This window comes from Chiloscyllium plagiosum, unplaced genomic scaffold, assembly GCF_037043375.1.
Source record: "Chiloscyllium plagiosum isolate Xiang-an unplaced genomic scaffold, Cpla_swu_hap1 HiC_scaffold_1, whole genome shotgun sequence".
Lineage (NCBI taxonomy): Eukaryota > Metazoa > Chordata > Chondrichthyes > Orectolobiformes > Hemiscylliidae > Chiloscyllium > Chiloscyllium plagiosum.
The window spans coordinates 155,052,046-155,072,794 of NW_028270139.1; the positions used below are offsets into that span (position 1 = coordinate 155,052,046).

Here is a 20,749-nt window from a genome sequence, read left to right on the forward strand (position 1 = left end):
CGGCTGCAGGGGAAGGTGCCGGGAGTGGAGGTTGGGTTGTTGGGGGGTGTGGACCTGACAAGGGAGTCACGGAGAGAGTGGTCTTTTTGGAACGCTGATAGGGGAGGGGAGGGAAATATATCCCTGGTGGTGAGGTCCATTTGGAGGTGGCGGAAATGATGACGGATGACACGATGTATATGGAGGTTGGTGGGTGGTAGGTGAGGACCAGTGGGGTTCTGTCCTGGTGGCGATTGGAGGGGCAGGGCCCAAGGGCGGAAGAGTGGGAAGTGGAGGAGATGCAGTGGAGAGCATCGTCGATCACATCGGGGGGGGAAATTGCGGTCTTTGAAGAAGGAGGCCATCTGGGTTGTACGGTATTGGAACTGGTCCTTCTGGATTATATTCCATCTGCCAAATTTTGGTCCACTTGGTTAACTCCTCTGTGTCCATCTGCAGATTCTTTGTATCACCCTCGCTGTTGCCTGCTCAAAACATTGACTCTCCTGCTCCTCGGATGCTGCCTGATCGGCTGTGCTTTTCCAGCACCACACTTTTTGACTCTGACACCTATTTTTGTGTCAACTGTAAAGTTGGCAACAGTACATTTTGTAAAATTCATTCATGTGATGAGGGCATCACTAGGCCAGCATTTAATGCCCATCCCTAATTGCCCAGAGGGCAGCTAAGAGTCAACCGCATTGCTGTGAGTGTGGAGTCACATATAGGCCAGACCAGGTAAGGATGGCTGTTTCCTTCCCTCAAAGGGATTAGTCAACCAAATGAGTTTTTCCAGAAAATTGTAAATGGATTCATGGTCATCATTAGACTCTTAATTCCAGATTTTTATTGAATTCAGATTCCACCATTTGCCATGGTGGGATTTGAACCCAGGTCTCCAGAACATGATCTAGGTCTCTGAATTAATAGTCCAGCAATAGTACCACACCTCTGCCGTTAAGTCATGGTGTTGTTGCATATGACACCCATATCTTCAAACCTTCTGGCAAAATAGCAATCGGGCAACTAATTATTTGGTCTCTCTGCTTTTTGGGAGGAGTACAATGAAGGCCAATGGAGCTGAAGCTCCAGTTGGTATCTTAATTGACAATTGAAGCAAATGTTTTTACTAAACTAAAAAAAAGTCTTATGACAATTTTTTGGCCATCCAACAGTATGATGTTTAGGAATGTGCATGCTGTGGATGTGCTGATAATTGCTAACTCACGCAGTGGAAATGTGATAGGATCACTTCAGGCCCTTGATTTCCTTTTCCTTCCGTCTCCCGACTGCCCAAGAACCAAGCAGTTACAATTCTCAGGAAAGGCTGTTGTTCTTTCTGTGAGATCGCTGAGGAAACATGGGGTAACCAGATAGAGACCTTTCAATTTATGAAAGTGTTTTAGAGAGGGAGATGTAAAGTGTTTTTATTAATTGTGAGAAATCAAATCCATAAATGTCAGATTCTCACAATAAAGTTAATGGAGAATTCAGGAATTCTTTACTCCAAAAGAGGATGGAGGAAAACACATGTGGGACATAAAGACTGGTGCAGGTTGGGCCAAATGGCCTACATCTGTGCTGCTAAAATGTGGAAACTTCGGAATTAGGAGCAGGAGTTGGTTCAATGAGCTGAGTCTGCCGGTCATCTTGATCCCAACTAATTTACCACACCATTTTCCCATTTGATCTCTCTACCTCTTAATACCTTCAATATTTAGAAATCTGTCAATTCCTGCCTTGAACATTTGCAATGACTGAGCCTCTGCAGTCTCTAGGGCAGAGATTTCCAAAGATTCATCGCTCCCGGAATGAAGAGACTCCTCCTCACCTCAGACCTAAATGGCCACTCCTTATCCTGAGGTTATGTCCCCTAGTTCTTCACACCCCCAGCCTGGGGAAAAGTCCTTCCTGTAGATAACACCGGTAGAACCTTAACCTTTTACCTATGGTTGGTTTGACAGTGAAGGAAGTTTCATGAGGAGGTAACAAGCATTGAGAAGGGAGAGGGGGCAACGGACTGATGGCCTCTGTTCCACCATTGTTGCTGACCTCTGACCCCAATCCTCTTCTATGACCCACACCCATCAACGCCTCACCCACCAGCATTCACCTCCAGCCTGGAAACCAGCAATGAATCTCGCCTGTGGTTGATTGGCAGTTCTCAGTAGAGAGGATGTCTTCCACGTCCTTTGTATTCTTGACCCCTGGGGACTGCCCTATGTTGTCCGGTCGTGTGTGCTTGCAATGAGCTGCCAGAGGAGGTAATGGAGGCTGCTGCAATTATATTTAAAAGGAATCTGGATGGGTATATGAATCGGAAGGATTTAGAGGGATATGGGCCTAATGGGACGAGGTCAGTTTCAGATATCTTGTCAGCATGGGTGAGATGGACTGAAAGGTCTGTTTCCGTTATGTATAACTGTATGTCTATGACAAGTGCATACTTGGCACATGATAGAGCGGGCAATCCTGAAAATGATCTTGCCAGTTCTCCAGCTATAGCTGCTGAGATCTCCATTACCTCCGTGAGAATCCACTCCAGTGTCATTTCTGTGCAGAGTTTGTGAGTGTTTGCTAATTTAGCCACATCTAAATCAAAAGACTTCCTGGCCCTCTATGCAATAGGATTGTGAGAGGAACATTTATCCACTTTGTTACCCACTATCAGCATCAAATACTCACAAATAAAATCAACATAACCAATTGTCCTATTCGTAATCCTCAGCTGCAGCTTCAGATTTGATGACAGAAAATGTGGAAGAAGCTCAGTGCAGAACATCAAAGGATGTTGATACAATCGAGTGGGTGGGTGGATGGGTGACAGGTGAATCTCAAAGCAGAAAAGAGAGTGCTAAAGCACTTTAGAACAAAGAATATGAAGGGGCAGTATAAAATACAGGGCACTATTCTAAAGTGAGTGCTGGAGCCAACTAACTTGGATTACATAATTCTGCATAAGGTGACAAAATAGGTAGAGAGACATGATGGTAAAGCATACAATATCTATGGTTCATTCAGAGAAGTTTCCAAGAATAGCTCTAGGACTGAGAAATGTCAATTCTGAGAAAATATTGAAGGAGATTTGGTAGGAATTTTCAACATCAAATCATAACAGATTGAAAACTGAGCTCAAAGATTCAAAGAGTTTTGTGAAAAAAGGCATATATCAGGTGAGAAAAAAAACATTTCACACAATGAATAGTTAGGGTCTGGAAGACATGGCCTAGAAATATGATGGAAGCAGGTTCAAATGTGGCATTAAAGAGGGCAATGGATAGTTATTGAAATAGAAACAATATGCAAGACAATGGGATAGAGATATGAGATTGGTACCCAGTTGAAATACTTCGAGGGTTGGAGCAGATACCATGAGTTAAAAGGCCTCCTTTTGTACTGTAACAATTCTGTGATTCTGTGGTATCAGTAAATGAGATGAATACCAGTCAGACAATATGGCAGTGATGAATCTCTCCAAGACACCCAGGTAGTTCTGACAGAAACCAACTTCCACCCAAGAGGACATCAACTCAAAACAGTCACCAAGAAATCCAAAAGGGAGTTTAGAAAACCATTATCCAAGTATGGTGACAATGTGAAACTAAATTAAATGGTGTTGATGCATTTAAGGAGAATATTGATAAGTATATGAGGGAGAAGGGAGGGAACTTGTCATATGGTGGTAGTGTCCCTGCCTTCAGAAGTGTGTCATAACTCATCTGAACACATTGATTAAAATTGTCTATGAGGGAACAAAGGGTTACAATCTTAGATTAGAATAATAAAACGTGATAGGGGCTGGACTGAAATTTATGTGGCCAACATTACTGGGACTAGCTTTTTACTTCTAACTTTTTAACTAGTTCAATTTAAATTGCATCGGTTTCAGGGATAGGATTTGAACTCACATCTCTGGTGCATTAGTGCAGATTGCTGATGCAGCAATACGACCAGGCTGCTAGCAGACCTTCTGACTGAGGGCTATCAGCCTTGCTTGGTTTGTTTCAGAACAAGCTGTCTTCTAGACCTGCCCCAAATGAATTTTTAACAAGCAAAGTTTGTGCTGAAGGGAGAGCTTTACTGAAATTGAAAATTAATCCAGCTGTTTCTGTTTGCATAGAGAAACTTTCATGCTGCTTTGAACTTGTATTTTGCAGCTGAGCTCAGACCTAAGTGCACTGCACAAAGTTGGGAATATGTTCCTAAAAGCACTATTAACCATGGCTCATTGAAAGTACTCTCTCACCTTAGAAATAGAGGCATAATGGTTCAGAGGTTTGTCCTGTGTGTACAAATGGCTGATACTCCGGCTCGCAGAGTGCTACATTGACCACTGCTGTCTTTCTGAGATACTGTTGAAGCAAAGTGTCCACTGTCCTCTGAGAAGTGATCACATTGAAACATATAGGATTCTTAATTGGCTTGACAAGGTGAATGCTGAAAGGACCTTTCACCTCATGGGAGAGTCGAAGAGCAAAGGGTACAGTCTTAGAATAAAGGGGCACGGATTTAAGGCTGAGATGAGGGTGAATTTCTTTTCTCAGAAAGTTGTGAGTCTTTGGAACTCCTTGCCACAGTCAGCTGTGGGGGCAGAGTCCTTGTATGTATTTAAGACTGAGATAGATTCAGCAGTATGGGGAAAGGGGAGGAAAGTGGATGTGAGGAATGTCGGATCAACTATGATCCTGTTAACTGGTGGGATAGGTTTGAGGAACGACTGTTCCTGCTTCTTGTAATCTAATAGTCTTGCCGATATAGAAAATTCTCTGGCACTATTTTGAAGGAGATGAGGACATGGTTCTCCAGTGATCTTATAAATAGTTACCTACCAAACATCAATAAAGCTGCAAAATAGATTTTCTTGTGTCATAGAATCCCTACAGTGTGGAAACAGGCCGTATGGCTCAACAAGTCCACATCGACCTTCCGAAGAAAAACCCACACAGACCCTTTCCCCTATCCTATTACTCAACATTTACCCCATGACTACACAGGGGGTGCAACTAATCTACACATCCCTGAACACCATGGTCAGTTTTAGCATGAGTCAAGAGTGTGATGCTGGAAAAGCAAAGCAGGTCAGGCAGTATCTGAGGAGCAGGAAAATTGGCATTTTGGGCAAAAGCCCTCAATCAGGAATCCTCCAACATCTGCAGTACTTACATTCGCTTGCAATGTACCTAACCTGCACATCTTTGGATTGTGGGAAGAAACCAGAGCACCTGGAGGAAATGTGGGGGCACAGGGAAAATGTGCAAACTCCACGCAGGCATTCGCCCCAGGATGGGATCGAATTTGGGATCCTGGTGCCATGAGGCAGCAGTGCTAACTATTGAGCCACCATGCCATATGCCATCATTAACACATTTCCATTTGTAGGAGCTTGCTGTGCTCAAATCAGCAGTGTTGTTATTGACTTTATAGCAACGGTTACATTTCAGAAGTATTTCATATTGCAAAGCACTTTGGGAAAATTCAGAAGTATGCAAATATATAAACAAAGAGAAATAGGCAATTCAGCCTCTCGAAACTCCTGCACCATTAAATAAGATCATGGCTGGTCTGATTGTAACCTGCAATCCACTCCTGATAACCTGACAGAAAGAATGTGTCCACCTCTGCCTTAAACATATTCAAGCATTCTGCTTCCACTGATTTTTTCAGAAAAAAAGTTTCAAAGAGCTACAGCCCCTTATGGGAAACAATTCCACCTTGTCTCCTTTTTAAATGGGCCAACTCTTTTTAAAGTAAAAAAGGTAAAGTCACCATAGCCCAAGCACTCATTATAGAGAGATGCCTGGTGGTGATGGTTTAACCTGAGGGTCACCACATCTCAGGCAAGGTTGAGGAGGAGAGTCCTTTGTGGCAACGTCATCCAGAGAGAACCCACACTGCTGGCATCATTCTACATCACACCGTCTAAAGGTGTGGCACTGGAAAAACATAGCAGGTCACGGCTAATCCACCTAGCTTGCACATCAATGACACTATGGACGGTCTAGCCTGTCCAATGCACTTATCCTGCACATCTGTGGAGGAGGCCAGAGCTTATGCCAGAAACTATCGACTCTCCTGCTCCTCAGATGCTGCTTGACTTGCTGTGCTTTTCTAGAGTCACACTTTTTGACTCTGATCTCCAGCAGCTACAGTCCTTATTTTCTCCAAACCTGCCATTCAGCCAGCTGAGCTAGATAATTGCCTTCTTCAATTTTAGCTTTTAAGTAGTGACCTTCAGTTCAAGATTTTCCCACCCTCCCCACATATATCATTATCATCATCATAGAATCATAGAATCCCTACAGTGTGGAAGTTAGGCCATTTGGCCCATCCAGTCCACATTGGCCCTCGAAGAGCATTCCATCCAGAGCCCTCCCCCTACTCTATCCATGTGACCCGCATTTAACACGGCTAATCCACATAGCTTGCACATCACTGACACTATGGACGGTCTAACCTGTCCAACCCACCTATCCTGCACGTCTGTGGAGGAGGCCGGAGCACCCGGAGGAAACACACAGAGAGAACGTGCGAACTCCGCGTCAAGATCCCTCAGGAACTTGGATGTTCAATTAACTCAGCCCTTACCTTTCTAAACTCCCAGAGATACAAGCCGTGATTGTCCAACCTTTCCTCATAAAACAATCTGCCTGCTTCAGTTGTTAGTTTTGGAAACCTTCTCTGAAGTGTTTCCAATACACTTACATTCTCCCATAAATAAGTTAGCCAACAGTATTCCAGATAAACGCCAATTCTAGCTTTATGACTCTGAGTCAGTCATCAGAGCAGGAAGATAGCCTTCCACTGAATTCCTGGAGAGAGATTCAAAATGGCAGCTGTGCTAAACGAAGGAGGCCCGAAGTATCATCATGACCATCCAGATTACGCATGGGATAAAAACATGCTGCATGATGAGCATGGAACTGACCCGCAATTAGAACAAAGAAAAATTCCAAACGGTTCATGTAACCTGGATCGTGTTTTCTTTTACAGCCAGACCTTTCGAATACATCTAATTAACATTCAACGTTCTGTCAGATTATGTCGAGCTCATTAATATTTAATGCTCGCAGAATGCACTGATGGATCCTTGATGTTTGCTCAGATTCTGCTGAGGGCACCTCATGAATATTCAGTTCCTTCTCCGCTAACGTGATTTTGTTTTGTTTTTTTTTGTTTGCTTGTAGCCGCCTGTTGCACAGTTTCATCATGAACCTTCCTCGAGATCGCCTGGTGAAGCAGAAACTACAGTCGATGGCTGCTATCGTCAACACTGAACTCTTTCGAAGAGGAGGTAAACCCTCAGGGCTCCGTACACGAGTGGAGAAACGGGATTCGGAGTAGTGACAAAAGAATTAATGTTGATTTTCCTGGATAGAATTTTGCCGCACAGACATCAGGGGTCATTCATCTCTGCCAATGTGCTGGCTCTATGAGGAAGCTGTCTAATTAATTCCACTCTGCCACTCTATCCCCATGCTCCTGCAATTTTTCTCATTTCAAATATATGTACAAGTCTTTTTTTGAAGTTGCCAGGGATTGTGCTTTCATCTTTCAAGCAATCCATTATTATAACACACTATGTGATAAACATGTGGGGTCTAACCAGGGTCTTGTATAATTGCAACATAACTTTGATATCCTTTTACTCCAGTCCTCTCGCTACAAAGGCCAGTTTTTCATTAGCATCCTTTATTATTTTTCTGCACTTGATTATGGCATTATAAAGATCAATACATCTGGACCCCAAAGTGTCTTTTGACACCCACTGTATTTAATGTCATTCCATCTAGAAAGTACCATAATTTGTCCAAAATGGATCCTAGCACTTGCTTACATTGAATTCCATCTGCCATAGTTTTGCTCATTTACTTGGTCTATCAGTATTCCTTTGTAATGTCATACTGTTATTTACACTGTACACAATGCTGCCGAACTTTGTGTCATCAGCAGATTTGGACGTATGACTTTCTGTGCTACTATTGTTGTGGAAAGATCACCCGATACTCTGAGAATATTACCAGGTGACACAGAAAATCCTTCAGGAAGTTAAACTTTTATTTGCGAACAAAAGCTGTGGCAGTCAGAAAATGTCTTCTGTGCCTGCCCACCCCTTCTTAGAGCCTCTCCCGTTTATACTTTTCAAGTTCCCGTGCTTATCTGGTGTCATTAGCATAACCAATCACACGAGCTTGCTTTGTCCTTCTAAACTAATCACCTTCTGCCACATTAGTCTGCTACTTACACTTAACCTATCACATTACACCACCATCGTCTTGAACATTAGCGCATCTATCACGTGTTTTAGCTCGCTAATGGTGTGCTACCATTGTCTGTTACATGAGTCCAGCTATTGTTCATCTGTAACATGATCCTATGCATGCATTACTCCACTAAGTTAACTACATAACTGCCAAATTAACTTCCATATATTCCATATTCCCCACTTTGAGACCTACTGGTCTCACACAGAGAAAGAATACAATGCGGCTGGATGTACAAATTGGTAGTTGAAGCCCTGAAAGTGGGCAAAAACAATTTCTGGGGCCCAGTTCTCAAAGGATTCTCCCTCCATTCCTGAAGTCACTGAGCCAAAACCCCATCCCACAATAGCTAGAACAGGAGAAAAGACCCAAGGACCTCGCATAATCTAAGCGCACGCAGCACAACACAATTCAGACGTCTTCAACCAGACAAAGCTTCAGCACTTCAGCAGACAGCAGACATACTAACAGAGTGTTGGAACCTCAGTGGAAGAGGGGGTTGGTCCAGAGTCCACTGGAACAACAGGGAACCGTAGCGCAGCAAGACACACTAACAAAAATTTAATAAGAGTATTAGCACAGCAAAAGGAAAATGCAACAAATCAGCACCATACCTGAAACAATCCCAATCTTGGCAAACCAAGCCCCCCCATCTACCCAAAATGCTATCCAACCAGCCAAAACACCGATGGCCAGACCCTGCATTCTCCTTAAGCTCCTTCCTTAGATTCCTTAGCCTTAATAAATTATCCTTTCAGGCTATTGTTATTGGATATGAAGACACAGCAACGTTCCCCAAACAGTACACAGACATCTTTCTCAGCCAACAGCCAACTAGCCTGTTTTGCCAAGCCATTTCGTTGGTTGCATCGAACTGCTCACTAATACTGTAATTAATTAACCTTTGCTGGTTGTAATAGATATAATTAATCTAGTCAGGAACTTTGCTTACACCAATTACAGGGATAAGTGCTTCCCATCCTGCGACAATCTCATTTCTGGCCTTGAACTCGTTAGGGATGCCCCTTGGCTGCTCTATACCATCAATTCGTATTGCTGGATCAGGGACATACTCCTGTTTGGGCTGTGCAAAGTCAGCTGTAATCGGGCATTAAACTGGGCCCGTGGTGACACATCAATCTCATGGAGGAGCATCACATGGGTGCAGATACCATACCAGCCAGGGGGAAGCGTTGTCTCCCCTCCCCCTCCCAACTCCTTCCAGGCCATACTGCCACCAGGCATCAGCTAAGGGAACGTGCTGAGTTTTCATAATGAACTCGGTGTGTGGCGCACTGGCACCAAACATTGTGTCAGTCTCAATGTCTCAATGCCAAGCGTGTTCCCATTTGGACCTTCAAAGTGGCTATGTTGTCTGAAATGGTCAAAGCTCAAACTTTTACACACTGTGAAATCAGCTACAGAGAATGTCTGGTTACTTTTACTGATAGACCAAGGTGCACCATAACTTCAACTCTGTTTGTGTTGCTGCGTCCCCCATTCATCCTGATGGTATGATGTGGAAGCCTGAAGGAGGAGTCACCAGAAAGAGCAACAGGGTCGCATATATAATGATAAGTGATTGGGATCAAATGGCCGATGGGGACATCATTGTTGCCATTGGGAGCAGGTGGAAGAATTATAGGACACAAGAATGACAAAGTCTGATGGTTGCGATTTAGCACACAGGAAGCAGCCCTCTCTAGTCCATATCGCTGCTGTGTAATTTGCCCTTTGGTAGTAGTGATTGCAGTGAGCAGATAACCATGCTAGCGGAGTGGGCTCCGCACTCCTCACTCTTCTATACCTTTTGGCTAGGCTTTGCAGGGCTTTGGCACTACCAAGTGAGATTCGCCAGGTCTGCCAAATTGATGGTCCCCAAGTCTGTACAGGAGTAAAGTGGTTCAGGGCTGGGGAGGGAGACATTACTGGCTTCCCCCAACCCGTGACCAGCCATACAATCAACAGAAAACTCACCTTCCACAGACCCATCTCTGATAGCCCTGGAGGCACCAGTATCCCTGAAAGCCTCACTCACCGACTGCTCAAAGTGAAGGAATATCGATTCCCAGTGCATCCCATTCGGTCACCTTCTTCACCTTCACTTACCTCAGCTCCAGAGTCTGTCTGCGTCTGCAGGACAGCTGTGGTGCAATGATTGAGATGATACCATGTGGATTGTCCCTCCATTTGAATGGCAGTGGGCGACACCTTGCTTACCGTGAAGCAAGGTGTCCCCTCCCAGGATAAAGCCGATTTTTGGAGCACCTTTTCCACTTCTCTTTCCACTGGGGGATCTGCTGGAGGTATCGTTTATTAACATTGATCTTTCTCTGTAGCTGTAACACGATATTCTGCATTCTTTTCTATTACCCTGATGTACTTATATAAGGTATGATTTGCCTGGTTAGCACGCAAAACGATGCTTCTTACTGTATCTTGGTACATGTGACAATAATAAATCAAATCAAATCAAATCACAGATGTAGTTGGCCAATGGCACATCTGACCCAATAAGTGTCCCATAGCTGGCTCAATAGTTAGCATTGCTACCTCCGGGTGCTGGGAACCTGGGTTCGATTCCAGCCTTGGGCAATTGTCTGTGTGCAGTTTGCACATTGTCCCTGTGTCTGCATAGCTGCGCTGTAGTTTCCTCCAACAGTCCAACAATGTGCAGGTTAGGTGGATTGGCTGTGCTAAATTGCCCATCGTGCCTATGGATCTACAGGCGAGGGGGAATGCAGGGTTACAGGATAGGGTGTTAGGTCTGGGAGGGATGCTCTTCAGACAGTCAGTGTGGACTCAATGGGCCAAATAGCCTGCTTCCGCACTGTAGGGATTCTGTGAACTGCTTCTCAAGTGTTTTTAGTAATCTAGCCAACTTGTATTCATTAATGTATCTTTATTTACTCATGGGCTGGGGTTGTCACTGGCTCTATTGTCCATCCCTAGCTGGTATCCTTAGCATTGAGTGGTACAGATCACATTTAAAATTCTGTGTGGTTGCTGCAGTGCATCTGATCAATAGAACACTGCAGCCATGATATGCTGTTGGCAGAAGAAGTGGGTCATTAAATGAGTTAAAGTGCTTACTTTATCTGGGAAAGTAAACATCTAGTACAATTTTGTAAAAGGAAATTAGCAGCATTAAACTTGTCCGGTCAAGGTAAATCCTCAATGCAGGAGAGAAATACTACAGCAGATGGCTGACAGGCTATAAACCATGAGAGGAAATCCTTAGAGATAAACAGCAATCTCACTGAGTAAAGCTTTTGATGAATTTTCAGTGCCAGATGCATTTGCAGAGGCCGGAGTCGGTAATGGAAACGCAGCAAAGTGTGTGAGATAAGATGGCTTTTTGTTGATAAGAGAAGTTTTCTCTTGCTATGTACCTTTAGCTGTATATAAAATACCTTCCCTCGTGTTGCCAGTTGTATCTCTTCCTCCTAGTTCATACTGTGTTACGGCTCCAAAGGTATCAGCCTCTCAGCAGATCCCTGCTTCCGTATGCATAACCTTGCACAGTGAATATCAGCAAACAATGGGGAAGAGATTTTATCACCAGAATCTGACTCAGAAGTTGAGTTGCTTGCAGACAACTGAGAAGATAGAAACAGGGCCATTCCAGTTAGCCCTTAAGCCTATTCCATCATTTTGTGAAATAATGGCTGATCTGTAAACATGTCTTCATTGCCCTATATCCTTTAATCCCTTTGCTTAACAAAAGTCTCTCTCAGGCAACAATTGGCGATTGTTCCAGCATCAGTTTCTGGGATTGTGCAGCGTACAGTTCTGTTACTGCACTTACTATGGTGTATTGAGAATGGATATGATAAAGAGATGTTAATAGTGACATCAGCAGTCATGTGCATGAGACTGTGAATAGAGGATGGGAGAGTGACAGAGATGCTCACAGGGAATAGGGGCATATACAGTCATGTAAAGGAAAGGGCTTGTAGCACATTTAACAGCAGCCGTCCTTCAGTCAGAAATAGAATAGAATAGAATACAATAAAAATTTATTGTCACCTGTACTTTTACATGAAAAATACTGTGAAAAGTTTTATAAGTTGTCCCATTACGGTACCTACATCAATGACAAAAGTCATACATAATATAAAAAATAGTAAAATTAATACAATATTTGTCATAATTCAGTTAACGGCTCCTGGGCTGATTTGGGAATGATGGAATACCCGGGAGACGTGACTAGGATGACTCTGCCACGCCACCAGATACTAAGCCAGAAGCCTCCACCAAACAAGATCACCACCCCAGATGAGACCATCAGCTGGGCTGCTGGAATACCTGGATACTGAAGATGAAGAATACCTCCACATAGGGAGCAGATCTCAACACCAGCATGAGACAGCCACACTGGGAGACACCTCACATTCAGACTGTGAAGAAAAGACAAGCATGCTCATCTCTCCAGTGTACAGAGTAGACTCCTGAGCCACAAACCTCATGGTAACACAGCTTACTGACAGGGAGAAATAGAAAATGCTGAGCTGGAGAGAAAACAGAGCTAACGTTTTGGGTTAAGTGATCCTTCCTCAGAATGTCCTTCTAAACCTTTCCCATCCATGTACCTGTCCAAATGACTTTTAAATGTTGTAATTGTACCAGCCTCCACCACTTCCTTTGGCAACTCGTTCCATAAACACACCATCCTCTGTGTGAAAAGGTTGCCACTCTGGTTCCTTTGAAATCTTTTCCATTTTACCTTAGAGCTCAGTTGACGAAATGGCTATAACAGTCTGTGGAAGCACTTGTGGGATACCTTTATTGGGACAGAGGTGTTTTTGGACAGCAGCATCTGTGGAGATGTAATCATCTTCAGGATGCCCTCCATTAACTCTGAATAAAGATGGATCTCACAAAAATCAGTTTAAAATAGGTGGCCCCGATTGATTCAGATGGGGAACTGCATTCTGCAGGGACCTCACCTTTGTGTAAACCATTATATTTAACTATTTCTGATGAACAAATAAGCATCCAAGAAGGAACAGGAGGCTCCCAGTGTGTGTGTAAGCTGTGTTACCATGTGATTTGTGATGTTTGAACAGAAAGTGGTGTAAATTAGGATCTGAGTTTTTTGACAAACCCAGAATCCTGCAGTGTTTGTCAGCACCGTGTAAACTGAGAAGTAAATATAAACCTGGAAGAAATAGAACTGAAACTCACAGCATCTCTATATTTAGTTGGCCTTTTTGTGAAGGTTTCCATTCCCACCTCATCCCAGATTCATGCTGTCCCTTGCTCATCTGCTGGAATCTCACTGTGAAACATATGAATCTTTTAAATATTCAAATCATTCAGAAAAATACATCCTCATGCTTCTGATCCTTTGGCTCCTTTGCATTTTGCAGCTATAATAATCCTGTGGTCGTCCCACACTTTTAACAACAAGCGATTTGAAAGAACTAATATAGTCAACGTAAAAATATTTAGACCAGATGACATGAAGATTATAGACTTGGGTCACGTGGACTGTTTTTGCATTAATAAAAACATTCCTGATTATGTGAGGGTTCAAGGGATAATTTAAATCTTCGACATCTTACTGATGCTGGCGGAATACTCTTGACATTCCCAGAAAAGAATAAAAGAAAGAATTTCTATTGTTCCCCTCTTGAAGAGGCAAATGGAATTCAACCTGGATGAATGTGCGGAGATGCACTTGGGCAAGATGAACAAACAAGGGACTGCATGATCCTGCAAAGCACTAATTATTGGAGTGGTCTTAGTGTGTATGTACCTTAAGATAGTGGGACAGGTGAAGAAAGTGGTTGCTTTTGACTAGGGTGGACTCAATGGGCCAAAGAGCCTATTTCTGACCTGTAGTCCTCTATGACTATAATGTGTGGTTTCTGGTCAATTCAGTACCTTTGTTATGCAGTCACCAATTCATTGTGGAATAGCCAATTTCTGCATAGCAAGATCCCACAAGTGCTAATGTGACTTTGAACAGATAATGTGATTTTAATGACATTGTATGACAGATATATTATCCAGGAACTCAGAGAGTGTTTCCTTACTCTCTTATTTTTCTTTTGTTTTGATTTGATTGTTTATTGTCACATGTACCGAGATACAGTGAAACATATTGTTTTACATGCTAACCAGGCAAACCATACCTTATATAAGTACATCTGGATAATAGAACATTTCGTGATGAAGGGCTTATGCCTGAAATGTCAACTCTCCTGCTCCTTGGATACTGCCTGGCCTGCTGTGCCTTTCCAGTACCACAAGTCTCGAACCCCATAAGTACATCAATGTAAAAGAGCAGAAGACAGTGTTACAGCTACAGAGAAGGTGCAGCGAAAGATCAACTCTAATAGATAAGTGGTCCGTTCATAAGTCTGATAAGAGCAGGGAAGAAACTTTTCTTGAATCTGTTGGTACGTGTTTTCAAACTTTTGTATCTCTGCCTGATGGGAGAGGGTGGAAGAGAGTATAACCGGGGTGGGAGAAATCCACTCAAAATGTCTAACTCAGAAGGCAGCACCTCTGACAGTGCAGCATTCCTTCTGCACTTCACTGTAGACTTGCTGATGTTTGATCCCAATGCTGGTTTCTGGAAAATCCACAGCAGCTCTGAGGAAATTCTCAACTCCACATGGAATACTCAGAAAGTGCCTGCTGTACTTCAGACGTTTAATATCCACAACCACAATGACTTGCATTAATACTGGCCTTTAAAGTGTGAAATTGTATGGGAGGGAGTGGTATCAGGCAAAAACTTTACACCAGGTCCCTCAGGCAGATGTTAAGGGAGGTATCCAAAGCCCAGGCCAAAGTGGTTATGGCAGCAGTGAGTGCTATCTACAAGATGCATTGCAGCAATCTGCCAAGCCTTCTCTGACACCAGCTTCCAAACCCATGATCTCTACCACCTTTAAAGTGAAGGGCAGCCAATACATGGCAACACCGCTTCTTGCAAATTCCCCTCCAAGCCACTCACCATCCTGACTTGGAACAATACCGTCGTTTTTTCACTATTGCTAGGTCAAAACCCTAGACGTCCATTCCTATCTGTCCCGTAGATACACGTATACCATATGTAGCAGTTAACAAAATATGGCTTTCCACCTCCCACGGTCAATTCGAGATGGATGATAAATTCTAGCCTTGCCAGGTGTGACACCTCCATGATGGGCTGAAGGGCTTCTTTGTGTGCTTTAAGATTGTAAAATCTGGAGGATAGTGTGGCCTGGTCTCACAGTGGGACAGAAGTGTGGTTTTAGCTCTTTATAAACCCAGACGTGGGTGAGTTTATGGTCAACATTGAGGGTCAACCCTTTAATATCTGAACTTACCTAAGTTTGGTTGTTCCAATGGTGAGAGGTACAAACCCCACCTCTCATTCTTGAATATGCACTAGGATTCTGCCCCCGTAGCTCTCTGTGACATAGAGTTCCAAAGGCTGTCAACTCACTGAGAGAAATATGCAGGGAGATCTCAGATACCTATAAGAATAATAAGATTGTAATAGTAGGGGATTTTAACTTTCCAAATGGGGACTGGGACTGGAAAGAAATCTGTTGAGTGTGCACAAGAAAATTTTCTTATTCAACATGTGAATGTACCTGCCAGAGAAGGCGCAAACCCTAACCTTCTTTTGAAAACTAAGGAGGGGCAAATGGCTGACGTGTCAGCACAGAGCACTTTGAGGCAAGTGATCATAATTCTATTAGTTTTAAAATTGCTATGGAAAAAGGATAGACCTGATCTCAAAGTTAAAGTTCTAAATTCGACTGAGATCAATTTTGACAGTATTAGGCAGGAACTTTCAAAAGTTGATTGGGGATGTTGCATTTTGCACATCTGGACTGAACTTGTACATTTAATGTTAAGACCCTGGGGAGTGTTGCCTGACAGAAAGACCATGTAGCACAGCTGCATAGTTCTTGAAAGTGGAGTGGCAGGTAGGTAGGATAGTGAAGAAGGTATTTGGCACGCTTGCCTTTGACTAGTCAGTGCATTGCGTATATTAATGAGACATTAATGAGTACATTAATGAGGCCACTTTTAGACTACTGCATTCAAATCTCATCTCTCTGCTCCAGGAAAGATGTTTGAAACTTACAAAGGTTCAGAAAAGGGTTACAGAAATGTTGCCAGGATTGGAAGGTTTCACCTATGGGAATAGGCTGGGGCTGTTTTCCCTGGAACATTGGAGGCTGAGGGGTGACCCTATAGAGGTTTGTAAAATCATGACGGAAATGGATAGGATGAATAGCCAAAGTCTTTTCCCTAGGGTGGCAAGTCCAAAACAAGAGAACATAGATTTAAGCTGAGAGTGGAGAGATTTAAAAGGGACCTAATGGACAATGTTTTCACGCAGAGGTGGTGCATGTACAGAATAAGCTGCCAGAGGAGGTAGTGGAGGCTGGCATAATTGCAACATTTAAAAGGCATCTGGGTGGGTACATGAAAAGGATCAATTCAAGATATTTAGTCGGTGCAGACAAATTGGACTGAAGGGTCAGTTCCCTTCTGCATAACTCTAAGAGAAGAGATTCCTCCTCATCTCAGTCATAAATTGGTCTTCTGTGAATACTGATGCAAAATATTTGTTCAACTCCTCTGCCATTCCCTTGTTTCTCATTATTATTTCCCCAACCTCATTTTCGAAGCAGCATATAAGAACATCAGAACTTAAGAACTTAGAACAGGAGTAGGCCATCTGGCCCTTCAAGCCTGCTCTGCATACAATAAGATCATGGGTGATCTTTTCATGGACTCAGGTCCACTTACCCGTGTTTTCACCATATCCCTTAATTCCTTTATTTTTCAAAAAAGTATCTAACTTAGCTTTAAAAGCGATTGCTAAAGTCACATTAACTACGTCCCTGGACAACCCTCTGGGTGAAGAAGTTCCTTCTCAGTTCAGTTCGAAACCTGCTGCCTCTAATCTTGAGGCCATGCCCTCTTGTCCTAGTCTCACCCACCATCCTATCTATTTCTATTTTATCGATTCCATTCATAATTTTAACTGTTTCTATAAGATCCCCCCTCATTCTTCTGAATTCCAATGAATATAATCCCAGTCTACTCAGTCTCTCCTCATAAGCCAACTTCCCGAACTCTGGAATCCCCACCTATCCACTCCATCCTCTCCTCCCTGAACTATTACCTTCATCTCCTCCCCCACTCACCCATTGTACTCTATGCTACTCTCTCCCCACCACCCCCCCCCCCCAGCTTATCTCTTCACGCTTCAGGCTCACTGCCTTTATTCTTGATGAAGGGCTTTTGCCCGAAGCTCCTTGGATGCTGCCTGAACTGCTGTGCTCTTCCAGCACCACTAATCCAGAATCTGGAATCAACCAAGTGAACCTCCTCTGCATCCCCCCTCCAGTGCCAGTACATCCTTTCTTAAGTAAGGAGACCAAATCTGCACAAAGTACTCCAGGTGTGGCCTCACCAGCACCTTGTACAGCTGCAACTTTACCTCTCTGCTTTTAAACCAACCCCTTTCGCAATGAAAGTCATAATTCCATTTGCCTCCCCTAATTACTTGTTGTATCTGCAGATCAACCTTCTGTGATTCATGCACAAGGACACCCAGGTCCCTCTGCATAGCAGCATTCTGCAACTTTTTACCATTCAAGTAATAATCTATTTTGCTGTTACTCCTTCCAAAATGTTCGTAAATGTGAAGTCATACATTGTATTTCATCTGCCAAACCTTGCCCACTCACTCAATGTATCTATGTTCCTCTGCAAAGTTTCACAGTTCTCTGCACACTTTGCTCTGTCACTCATCACAGTGTCATCGACAAATTTTGATATGGTACATGTGATCCCCAACTCCAAACCATCCATATAAATTGTAAATAAATGTGGTCCCAACACTGATCCCTGAGGCACATCACTAGTCTCTGATTGCCAGCCAGAATAGCACTCATTTATCCCCACTCTTTGCTTCCTATTAGTCAACCAATCCTCTATCCATGCTAATACTCTACCCCTAACACCATGCAACCTTATCTTATGCAGCAGCCTCATATGCGGCACTTTGTCAAAGGCCTTTTGGAAATCTAGGTACACCACATTCACTGTGTCCCCATTGTCTACTCTTCATAGAATTCCAAAAGATTTGTGAAGCATGACCTGCCTTCAGGAACCCATGCTGTGTCTGTACAATAGGATAATTTCTTTCGAGATGCCTTGCTATTTCTTCCTTGATAATAGACTCAAGCATCTTCCCCACTACAGAGGTTAAGCTCACTGGTCTATAATTCCCCATCTTTTGTCTGCTTCCATTTTAAACAATGGCATCACATTTGCTATTTTTCAGTCTGCTGGGACTGCCCCAGAGTCCAGCAAATTTTGGAAAATTGCCACCAGTCCACCTGCTGTTTCCCTCGCCATCTCTTTTAGAACCCTGGGATGCATTCCATCTTGGCCAGGAGACTTATCTATCCTTGGCTCCATTTGCTTACCTAACACTAATTCTTCCATAATAATAATTGTTTCCAGGTCCTCATCTACCTTCGTCTCTTTGTCCCTTACTGGCATGCTATTAGTATCCTCCACTGTGAAGACTGATGCAAAATACCTATTCAATGCCTCAGCCATTTCATCATATCCCATAACTAAATGCCCATTCGCATCCTCTAAAGGACTACATTTCTATGCACTGACATTCATCTTCCCACCTATCTGCTCACTCCACCAAATTGTCAATGTCCCTTTGAAGTTTGGCAGTAGTGGGGAGCATATTCTCACCTCTGTGCAAAATCCAGGTTAAGAACCCCAGTGCAATTTTGAGGAAATACTGCACTGTCAGAAGTGTTGGATGAGATGTTAAATCGAGGTTGTCCATCTGCATTAGCACGGCTGCCTCACAGTGCCAGGGACCCGTGTTCGATTTCAGCCTCGGGCGACTATCTGTATGGTATTTGCACATTCTCCCCCGTGTCTGTGTGGGTTTCCTCCGGGTGCTCTGGTTTCCTTCCACAGTCCAAAGATGTGCAGGTTAGGTGGAGTGGCCATGCTAAATTGCCATAGTGTTCAGGGATGTGTAGGTTAGGTGGGTTAGCCATGGGAAATACAGGGTTGCAGGGATAGTTTCGGGGGTGGGTCTGAGTGGGAAGCTCTTTGGAGGGTTGGTGTGGACTAACTGGGCGAATGGCCTGCTTCCACGCTGTGGGGATTTTATGACTGTATGATCTGCCCAGTCGGGTGGATCCCATTATGCTATTCATAAGGAAGTGGGGTGTCCTTCTTAATTAAGTGAAAGTGGGTACTGCAGATGCTGGAGATTAGAGTCAAGGTTAGAGTAGTGCTGGAAAAGCACAACAGGTCAGGCAGCATCCGAGGACCAGGAAAATCAATGTTTTGGGCAAAAGCCCTTCATCAGGAATTTCTGATGAAGGGCTTTTGCCCAAAATGTCAATGTTACTGCTCCTTAGATGCTGCCTGACCTGCTGTACTTTTCCAGCACTACTCTAATCTTGACTGTATTCTCCTTAATACCTATTTGTTATCCACATGTACGTACAGAAGAGCTGGTGTTATCACACTGCTATTTAGAGCAGGCTATTTTACATAACTTCCCTATATTACAACATTGATGATATTAAATGGACTCTCTAGCCCCAGATCATGCCGATCTTGCTAACGTGGAACTCTCTTGCATGCCCTGTGCACTGTTACCTGTATGCATCTATCTAAATCTTCTCTTCTGTCCTTGCTTACTATGATCTGCCTGTACTGCTTGTAAACAAAGCTTTTCACTGCACTTCAGTACACATAACAATAAAACAATCAATCATTTAATCAATCAATCAAAAACTTTAGAATACCATAGAAGGTGCTTGACCCTTTGCATCTATTGGCTTGAATTGAATAGTGCCATTGCAGCAGCTCTTGAAGATCCCAGAGATTGATGACAGTCAATATTAAAGGAACAAGAATTCTTGGTTACTATCATATCTTTGCTTTCACAGAATGTCGAGCTATCCTGTTGTCGATAATGACCACCACACTGAAGGATCTGATTCAGAAAAGGGAAGAGGAAGAGGCTTGTGTCGAATTGCTCAGTAACATCCTGGAGGTTCTCTATCAACAGAACGTGGTATGTATGGATGAGATGGCGGGACCTGTAATTGTGCGGTTCGGAGATGAGCAAATGAGACATCATGTGGAGTTGAGGTGATAAGCACATCAACGATGATCTTATTGAATGATTCGAGTCAGTTTGAAGATTTGAGATGCCTTTCAGTTATTTTAATCAATCTGTTACAACACATCTTAGGGTCGGGTGGGATTTGAACCCAGACCTTTTAGCCCAGAGGTGGGGTACCACCGTTAGACCCTCTTCAAGTGACCTTTCTCATTTGTACATTTGAAGATAGAGAAAATTTCTGAGATTTCAACGTAGATAAAGAGAAAGCCTAGATTATTGCATGTGACCTTCAGTTTGCAAACAGACCACTGAGCCCAAATGGCTCTTTTTTTTTCAGTTTGTACGTAACCATTGATTTGATTTG

General features: G+C 43.3%; 1 protein-coding gene across 2 annotated transcripts in view; it reads left to right on the forward strand.

Moving 5' to 3' along the window:
* The window catches only part of LOC122553785 (dedicator of cytokinesis protein 2-like), a 1,246,386-nt gene that overhangs the window by 364,612 nt on the left and 861,025 nt on the right, over positions 1–20,749 (forward strand). For both annotated transcript variants that reach the window (XM_087991733.1, XM_043698147.2), the window contains exons 25-26: positions 7,164–7,270; positions 20,207–20,334. In XM_087991733.1, coding sequence (XP_087847859.1) covers positions 7,164–7,270; positions 20,207–20,334 — 235 coding nt within the window. The remainder of the gene's footprint in view (positions 1–7,163; positions 7,271–20,206; positions 20,335–20,749) is intronic.